We start from the raw sequence: 9998 nt of genomic DNA, 5'->3' as shown, positions 1-9998 counted from the left end.
CCCCCCCCACCTCCTCTCTCTTCCTCTAACAACTACACAGCTATGAGAAAACACAAGCTCGTGCATACAGAACACTCACTCCCACAAGCTTTCGTTTAATCAGTGCCATGGGGAGTCCAGGGTGAGGAAAAAAGTAACAAAAACAACAGGGAACAGGTTGGGGGTAGAATGATGAAGGGGAGGGAAGAGCTGGCGATGAAGGGTGAGAGTATGGGAGGGGAATGGGGGGTATAACGAACCCCCCCCCCCCCAACCTAATAACCATACATGACCTTGTCTTTCAACAATAGATGTGTACATGTTGCTAAACATGCCAAAACACAAATATAATGTCAACCAACACCAGATCATAAATCCTCCTTAAACTGAACTCACAGAAAAAAGTAAAGTTTTGTAGAACCTGATATACAAAACAGTTTGTTAAAGAATCTTAATCTGACAAGACCTTGATCAGATCTACTGTGTGAGAAAATCCGAACAAAAATATTACAATTTGTGGTTAAGGAATTTCTCTCAGGAGGACAAGTTTGAAGAAAAACAATAACACTTAATCCTGATTATAACAAAACTGTGTAAGTCCTAAATTTCAGATTTTACTTATTGGTAGCGTCAAAATACCTGTCGCTTGTTTTGTTTCCTCAATATAGCAGAGCTTTGTTTCATGTACTAATGACCAAATCATTGAGGCATTTCACCTTTCCTCAAGTCTTAGGGTTGACTTTGGTATGCACTGGGCATATTTAAAAAAGTTTTATCAGACAAAAAATGACCTAGGCAACTGCATCATAAAGACTTTGTGTATTAACTCTTTCTGGGCCACTCACCACTCACTGTGCCATCAGTTTATATATATTACATATCAGTGATAAAATAATTGCATGTGGGAATAGTTAAAGCCATAAAAAGTCAACTAGTGAGTGCCCTGGACTGTTTTCACAACTACCATTGCTCTTGTTTCTATAACTGGTAATCAAAGATGAGATCAAATCACTCAGCTGAAATATCTGCTAAAGATCTTGATAGTTGGTAAGTGTTTGAGCACTTAATCAGCTGCTTGCACTGTATGCTTACTGGGAAGCAGGCGCGGTTCGTCCATAGAGCACGGTCGTGCAGTGCTGCCCCAAATTTGTTTTATGTTCTATTACGTAAAACACCCACAATAATAAAATAAACGAAACCAGAAACAAACACTAGCCAAATATTATATCAAAACAAGGTCCTCATTGGCGCCAAAACTGTCATTTCTGTGTCAAAAGCGCCATAAAACATCTATTATGCCATGCCAAAGTCCTCGCACTTTAGCTAAACATAATAGGATATTCAACAGTGTAACCTCAACCTGACCTAAATCGCTCTTGGGGATAACGCAAGCAATGACGACACTCGTAGCGAGTTTGGTGGTACAATAATATTAATAAGACGGCACATCTCAAATGTGCTCCTGCCGAATAGTGCCGAAACATAGCCCGCAGTAGGCAGTCTAAAAATAAACGCGATAGACCGCAAGCTATTCTTTGCCAACTATTTTAAGTGACTCTGTGACCGTGAACCTGAGGGAGGTGAATGTGACCGTCCTGTGAGTTGTGCCTTTGAAACGTTTTGTAGTGGAGTAGTGAAATTATTACTTGAACTTGAGAGTTCAGTTCCAATACAGGATGAAAGAAATTGATGTTTAGCTAACAAACAAATTTAGTACTTGAAATCAAAGCAACAACTAAAAAGACTGAACATAAAAGCACGAAGTCCTCCCTCACCAACCCAAAGATCTTAAAATTATACACCGTCTCATTTACCATGCCCTTGACTATCTTCAGCATGCAATAGCTTTATTGTGCACGTCCACTTTTTAGCCCCACGGGCCGCCCCTGCTGGGAAGCTAAGAATGTTTCTGAGTGTCTGTTGTGGTAATAATAGAGTGTAATTGGCAGTTGACTCAAATACTTAAAATTGATAAATTTGGTCCATGTCATAAAAAACAACAGAAACACAGAGAAAACCAATTCTCAATGACCTCATAACAATTCAATCATGCATTGCTTGTCAGTTGTTCAGTTTGTTGTTGTCTCTTCTGTTCCCGTCGGTTGTCAAGGGCGACCAGATTAGGTATGAAGGCAAAAACAAATCCTGTCACCATAAGAGCTACTCCACAGTAGTGAAGGACCATGTTAAAGTTCCCAGTGGCCTCCATCAAGGCACCTGGAAGAAGAAAAAACACACAACAATCCATAAAAATATATGTTACCACAAATCGTACATAAAATAAATTTTAGTTAACTATGCTCTGCTACCCACCACCCCACCCCAACTTTTTGTGTCTTTTTCACACATCATGCACGACAATAAAAGCCTGCTGATAACACTTCTTTTAAGACACAGCTGCAATTACCACAAAGTTGATGTCTTGGGCAAATTGATTTAAACTTAATCTACTGGGGCACAGTACCCCTCAAGTTATTTTCCTGGGGTGGTCCTGCTCTTCTCAGGAATTTCAAAATGCCTTTAAGCATATAATGTCTTCTATCTTTGAGCTTTGGTATTAATTTTACCAACATCCACAAATACAAATGCATATATTCCCACATTTATACATTATAGCCTAAAGATACACACCCAAACGCACAAATACAAAGACATATGTGTAAACACACACATAAACACACTTACACACATGTACATATGGGCCTACACTCAGTACAAAACAAACACACAGTGACACACACACACACACACACACACACACACACACACACACACACACACACACACACACACATACATACACACATACACACATACACACACAACATACAAACATACACACACATACACATAGGCCTACCTAACAAAAATACAGAAAGGTCACCACAAATACAGACACACACATGAGCTCACACACAACACACACACACACACACACACACACACACACACACACACACACACACACACACACACACACACACACACACATACTTAACAAAAATACACAAAAAGATAACCACTAAAACATACACACACTCACAAAGGCACACACATACAAACAAAAACTCAACTCACTCAATAGCGGACTGTGAGTGGCCGCAGAGATGGTGCCGACAAATGCAACTAGACTAAAAGCCTTGGCCATTTGACTGATTCCAACCATCTCAATCAGAACCAGTGGCATCAAGGACATTCGGATGCCGATAAACATCCCTAAGAACACAGTCCAGCCCAGGAGAGTATCAAAAGACCTGCACAGACGTCCAATGTGACAGCAGAGGCCTATGAAGAGAGGGATCGAAGGTGTTATGACTTATAGGTTACCATAAATAAAATTAAAGTTATCTAAATATGAGGCTTCGTGGCGAAATCAGGCGCTCGTCAAAATAATGAAACTGAAGAAACTGGTCTTTTTCTGTCTGTAAGGCAATTTTTATTGGATTTTAATTTTTTTGACTACGGTCCATTTAAAAACACGTTTCTGTGTGAATTTTACTGAAAAATGTTGATTAATTGCAGTTTCTAATGACTCTCAAGCTTTGGAAGTTACCTAACTAAGGTGGCCATTTTCTTGCTCATTTTACCTCTGAGACCAGGTGACCCCCCACCTCCTTCAACAGCGAATATCTCGACTTCTATTCATGATATAAGAATATTTATTTCACCGAAAGCAAGACAAATGAACAAACTTTAAAATTATACCAATATCTCCACATGTCCAAAAATTGACGAGCGCCTGATTCCACCGTGTCATGACACAAATGAAGGGCCTATACTTCAGTTTGTATCACATGTAACAAGGAACACTTTCTCATGGATATACTTTAGCATCAATTTGCTCAATAAGCGCTTCTTGTTTCAACTTTTTGATTACCGGTATAGAAAAGATTACATTCATACTTTTGACCTGGAGAAACAGTGTTTTCTTTCATTTTTATTTCCAATTTTATTTTAAAGTATTTAAACATGCACCTTTTGATCTTGTGTGAAATATATCTTAAATAGGATTATCTTTATTTTCTTTGTTTAAAACACATACATGATTTATCAAAATGTGTTCATAATGGAAAGTTACTTGTACTTGTAATGCCTTTTTCTTCTTTGCTTTCCCCTGCTAGATCTCAAAGAGTTGTCGACTGCTGGTTCTTCAACCTGACCTGCAGTGCAACTCATTTCTATGTATGCAACAGTTTTTCCTGCTTTGTAAGGCCACATTCCGGTTTCGAAGGCACTTTATATGTTTTTATACTGAAAAGAGTTTTTCTTCAGTTTTGGTAGGAATTAATTTTGAATTTTGCCCTAATGTCAGCCAGAGCCCACTCTTATCAATTTTGGGACCATCAATGGATCTTTAATGTGCACAACTTGTGTACGAGACCTCCGAGATTTTTTGCCCTGATTCGAGAAAACTAAGAGTTTGATCTTACCTACCCTAAGATCAGCGTTGTCATGGCTGAAAGACCGTAGTAAGAAGGAGTTAGGGTAGCAGTGGAAAGAGTCAAGAAGTAAAGGAGAGATAAGCTTACAAAAGGCCAGGGGTGGGAAAGTGGAGATGAAAGCAGTTGACAGAACAGTCTAGAGAACAGGTGAAAGGAGTCATTTTTAGAGAGGAAAATTTTTCTGTCACTGTCAGGTTTAAAAAAACCTGGGATCCTTTGAATGATAAGTGAACACTGTATCTCTAGACCATGAGAACCCCCTCATGTAATGGCAATTTCTGTGTGTGTATGCCAGACTGTAGATGAATAGATAAACAGCAAGAGGGTTGTTCCACAGACAGATGGGACGGAGGGAGACACGGGTTAAAGATAGGCCACACAGATTATAATGAATATGCTATAGATAGTTACAGTCTGTTTCAGTTTTAGTAAGAGTTTTACACCACTTGCAACACAAATAAATCATATACATGCTGAAGATTAAAGGTGTCACTAGATAGTAAAATACAAAGAAGAGAAGAACGAGAGATAAGGACAACAGTTATTTGATATTAAAGAAGGAGGAAACCCTTCAAGAGCACCTGCCATCCACCCACAAATATAATAGATATATCCTTGTATGGTTGCAGTTTACAATTTGTCAGAGGGATAACAATTACATTTTTTCACACATGGATTAAGAGCAACCGTAACACTGAAAAAATCCTAAAGGATCAGACCACCTCAGAGAACCCTCTTATCATCCATTGATAAACAGATTACGGATAGACAAAGATAGACTGATAGATGACAGATAAATGAGACTGAGAGAACAACTGGACGAATGGCAGGATAAATGACCGCTAAAATAATGAATAGGCCTATTTATTAAAGAATTCTTTTATCTTATGTATCAATATTATCACAAAAATGCTCTTACCAAGACAAATCTGGCCAATGGCAACAATTCGAGAAGCCCTCAGCCAGCGTAAGTCCGCAATGAATCCAACAACAAAGCGGCTTGCTAAGTCCACAGAACCAGCGATGACAAGAAGGAGAGCACCCTCGTTCTTTGAGGCTCCCTGTATGACCGCGATCGTTGGGATATAGGTCAGCAAGTACTGGTTGGTGGCACCCAGGATTGCGGAGAGAAGGAAAACACGTACTGACCACAGCCTACAACACAAAGAAAATACATAAGATAAAAATGGTTCCGCAATCTGAAACTACATGTACTTGTTATAGCTTACAAATATAGTCTTGATTGCATTAAGACAATGGGGGGTGGGGAGGGGGGGGGGGCAAGGAGGCCTGTCTGTTCTTATGCAACAAATGTGATAACTATTCAGATGCAATAGAGTCCTGTGGGGTCAGTAACTAATTTACCACCTACACAAATAGACTCTGCTTATTTCAAAGGGTGTAAAGAAACCCACTTGTTATAACATAGAAATTAAAAAGTCATAACAGATCCCCTCTTTTGACTAGAAATAGATAATTTAGCTCTATATGACCTCTAGCAACCTCTGTACCTACATTTCCCCCCCCCCCCCTCCGCTGGCCAAAAAAAAATACTTATCACTGCTTTATTCTTTTTAGAGTTAGTCTCTAATCACTAATCTGACAAGTCAAACCCTGAACCCCTTCAGCAAATAGGACCAAATAAAAAAGATTGTAAAACTAGTAGTAAGAAAAACTATTTTGCACTTTTTTCAGAATAGTGAACAGTATGAAAAACATTGTAATTGTTGTTGTAGCTGCTTTTGTTGCACTTTTCTTTACTCAAAATAGGCCTGTACTGTAGTGCCTATTCTACAAATATTTAAGTTTTTTAAAACTTATCGAGCAGTTATTTAGTTTTCATCCATCGAGTGAGTAGTATATATTGTGATAGGGATTTAATTTAGAATTTGTGTCCCCTTGCTGCCCATACAAAGAGGACTATGCTCTTATGATTTTCATCTGCCATGGAGTTTTTAGCTTATTCAAAATGATCTCAGAATTGATCAGTTTTTTTATCTTTATCTGAGAAGACTATGCACCCAGTCAGTACGACCTATCCTGATATCAGGGGTGTGGAAACAGAGAGGAGAACAGTTTAAAGGTAATTCACAAAAATGTGTACTTGAACTGGGAATCAAATCTGACACTTCAGAAACAGAAGCAACCACTTTATCTGTAAAACAACAACTCAATCCCTTCCTCCACCTCTCCCCACCTTATGAAGCAGGGCACAAAAAAGTTCTTCTTCTCCCATTCTTTACCTGAAAAGTGCTGGGTCAAATATGTTTCTAACAATTCGGCAAAAGCACCAAGCCCTCCATCCCCCAGGTTCTTCCTCCTCCTCTGCTTCTGTCTCCTCAGGCACACCAGCAGCCACACCCACAGCCTCTATTCCGCTGGTGACACTCCAAACACTTCCATAGGGGATTCCCCCTAACTGCATGCTCCCCGTGAGACTGCCCTTGGCCGAACTGTTTGACCTCGGCTTGGTGATCATGTATGCTGGGGCTGAGTCTTGGCGAATTAACAGAGGAGATATTGGCCTTTTCTGTGAAAAAGATGACACCCTCTCCCGTACAGAATTCACATCTTCTGTTGAGTTTGCTTTGTCTAGACGAGAAAATGACAAGAGCTTTGGACTATTGCTGAGAATTTCAGTCTCTTTTTCTGAACCATTTATTAAATGCATACTTTTCTCCTGATATGAGAACGCTGAGATGCCATCTTTGCCATTGATATTTCCAGTGATGTCTTTTTCAAGTACAGCTGGCAAGGGGGTGTCCTCACCCCTGTGTGAAGTCATAACACCATTTCTGCCAGTTTTATTGTGGTTTTCTTGTGAATCATTTTGATGAGATACACTTTTGTCATCGGTTGATGAAGGAGGCAAAAACATTTCTGTAGTTTCATCTTCTTCAATTATAGGCGTTGGATCTGGTTTCTTTCGTGGTCTGTGAATTAAGGGAAAGCAAAATTAAAGAACATACCAACACTCTATAGCTTATCTATAATAATATAGATATGGTAGTAGCAGCAATATTCTGACTCTTAGAACAAACTCTAATCAAAGAACAATTGAAGAGGTAAACTGAAAAATAGACCAAGTCACATTAATCTTGCCAGAATATTAGCTTATTTTTCATTTTTTTCAAGATGGACTTAATCAAGATTCGCTTTAACAAAAATACCCTTTGTGAGTAAACAAGCTCTATAACATTAATTGTTTTGAAATATAAGGCAAGTGGAACAATACTAAGTCATTTAAACATTTTTGTCATGTTATTCAAGCAAAGAGAGAAGCCCCCAATCTGCAGCACATATCCACCAGGGAAAACGAAGCACTTAAATGCTCAAAATAGGGCAAACTATTCTCTGCCAGAATTGGTCTCATTTGTTTAGCAGAAATCATAATTATGTCATCTTAATCTTTATTTCTTCTATTTTTTTGTTGGAGAAATTCTCCTCTGCAGATGCATTGGTCATTGTCAGACAATAACGAACAAACTTTTGTTGTTGTTGTTTTGATAAGTGTTTTACGGTGTTCGCATGATCTGCATTAAGTCATAACTGAGAGCTTGGGACATGTTAAACATTTTCAATTTGGAAGGAATTCATTTTAAACTTTGCCCGGGTGGTGGCCAAAGCCTACTCCTATTGATTCTAAGACCTCTAAGGGGTCTTTAATGGGTACATTTGCACATGTGACCTAGGACATTTTTTTGGCCCTTATCCCCTTATCCAAGAAGGTATGGTGTTGATCTTACATACCCTAATTTCAGGGGTGAGGCTGAAATACAGCAGTAAGAAAGAGCCAGGAGTAGCAGAAGAAAAAGTCAGGAGAGCAGAGAAGGTGGGAAAGGGGGGTGGGGGGAAGAAAGTGGAGATGAAAGCAGATGACAGAATATGATTAAAGAGCAGGAAAGAAGAAAACTTTCCATAGCTGTCAGGTTTCGAACATGGGATCTTTTCAATGAGAGATAAACACTGTACCTCTAGACCACAAGAGCCCCTGCCTAACAAACCTTAATTATTAGTTTCCAGAACCAGTATGGTTTTCCACACTGACAGAGATGCTTACTTGTAAGATGACACAGGCCGAAGAAGTAAGCCAGCCACCATCATATGAAACTGAAGACCTGATGCGATAAGAAACGTTCCTCGAATTCCATACTGTTCCGCCATGCCACGGACCAAAGGGGGAAAAGCAATAGAGGCCACGCTTATACCACAGTTAGTTATTGTTGTTGCAACAGATCGCCATTTGTCAAAGTAGAAGCTTACGATGCTAATGGCAGGTACAAATATCATGCCAGCAGACATGCCTGAGGAGGAAAGGAGAACCTTTTTAGGAAACTTAGGCAAAAGAGACTACATTTTATATACTAAACTTTTCATTAATATGTGCCATGACATGGTGGAAACATGCACTTGTCAGTTTTGGGGGATATGGAATTATTGATACAATCTTATGCCTAATCATTTGTCTTGCTTTAGATGAATAAGACAATCATTTATCTTGAATAGAAGTTGAGACATCTGCAATTGAAGGAGGTGGAGGTCGCCTGGTGTCAGAGGTAAAATTAGCAAGAAAGTGGCCACCAAAGTTTGATGACCTCCAAAGCTTGAATTTCTGTGAAAACAGTAAATTTATAATTTTTTGTGTCATCGATCAAATTTAAAAAAAGAAGTTTTGGAAGCAGAATCTGATATTTTTTTCTCTTTTGCTCATAATTTAAGCATTTCATTTACGTCTCGATTGTAGACGATGATAACAATAATAATGTAATAAGGATAATATTAAAATCTTCGCAGTCTTCTCTTCCTGGGGCAGTAAAGAAGGCCTACTATGACAGAATGTACTCAATGTATAACTTTGCAATCCATAAGTACACCAGCAGACCTGGATAGCATTCTGAAACAACCTCAGCTTCTTGGGAAGCATATAGTGCAAGCTGCCATTTTATAGGTGCTAAATCACTAACATAGATGCTTCGAAATGTACCTTGTAAGGCTGACACAGCAATGTAACTCTCTATGTTTGGTACCATAAAGAACAGCAGAGAACAGGATGCGAATATTGAGCCAGCTATGACCACCACCCGACGTTCTCCGAACCTGGGCACCAGCTCGTAGGTCACCAACACAGCTGGGGATATAGAAAGAAGAGAAAGACTTGCTATTATTTGAAGTGCATGAGAGTAAGTGTCTTTCTGAGTTGTCTTTTTTGGTCTACTCGGCTGGAACACAAACCGAATGTTGTGGTATGATTACTCTTGATCTTGATAGAAGTTAGTCCTTCTCATTTATAGAACTCTTATGTTTCAGAATCCGGTATGCATTACATCGTCACCCATAACTGTGACAGTATGAAAGTTAGCTTATGAGTTAACGTTCATCTAAAGTGTGTATATAGACCTTTGCACATTCACTTACTTGTATTTTGTAATAAGATGAAGGTATTGTAATGCACCAAGAGCCACTTTCAACATAAGAGGGCGGTTTAAAAATAGCAGGCAAAGAGAGAGAGAGAGAGAGACAGAGAGAGAGAGAGAGAGAGAGAGAGAGAGAGAGAGAGAGAGAGAGAGAGAGCAAGAG

General features: G+C 39.1%; 1 protein-coding gene across 1 annotated transcript; it reads right to left on the bottom strand.

Annotated features, from left to right (window-relative positions):
* Nucleotides 1-2000: 2000 nt before the first annotated feature.
* LOC101852833 lies at nucleotides 2001-9930 on the bottom strand. The gene is made up of 6 exons (XM_013079713.2): nucleotides 9406-9930; nucleotides 8482-8725; nucleotides 6665-7354; nucleotides 5341-5576; nucleotides 3058-3264; nucleotides 2001-2196 (listed from the first exon to the last, which is right to left on the bottom strand). The coding sequence occupies exons 1-6, from the start codon at nucleotides 9449-9451 to the stop codon at nucleotides 2027-2029; spliced, it is 1593 nt and encodes a 530-aa protein (XP_012935167.2). The 5' UTR covers nucleotides 9452-9930; the 3' UTR covers nucleotides 2001-2026.
* Nucleotides 9931-9998: the final 68 nt, after the last annotated feature.

The sequence above is a fragment of the Aplysia californica genome, unplaced genomic scaffold (genome assembly GCF_000002075.1).
Source record: "Aplysia californica isolate F4 #8 unplaced genomic scaffold, AplCal3.0 scaffold00061, whole genome shotgun sequence".
Classification (NCBI taxonomy): domain Eukaryota; kingdom Metazoa; phylum Mollusca; class Gastropoda; order Aplysiida; family Aplysiidae; genus Aplysia; species Aplysia californica.
The sequence above is the reverse complement of the archived record's forward strand: the minus strand, read 5'-3'. Positions and strand labels throughout refer to the sequence as shown.

What these genes read in the sequence shown, in the direction of transcription:
- LOC101852833 (XM_013079713.2), bottom strand. Translation starts at nt 9,451, where the DNA reads ATGGTACCAAACATAGAGAGTTACATTGCTGTGTCAGCCTTACAAG. An exon ending in CGGCCTGTGTCATCTTACAA is followed by an intron (nt 7,355 to 8,481) that starts GTAAGCATCTCT and finishes CTTAATTCACAG; the next exon opens with ACCACGAAAGAAACCAGATC. An exon ending in CACTCACAGTCCGCTATTGA is followed by an intron (nt 2,197 to 3,057) that starts GTGAGTTGAGTT and finishes TTCTTCTTCCAG; the next exon opens with GTGCCTTGATGGAGGCCACT.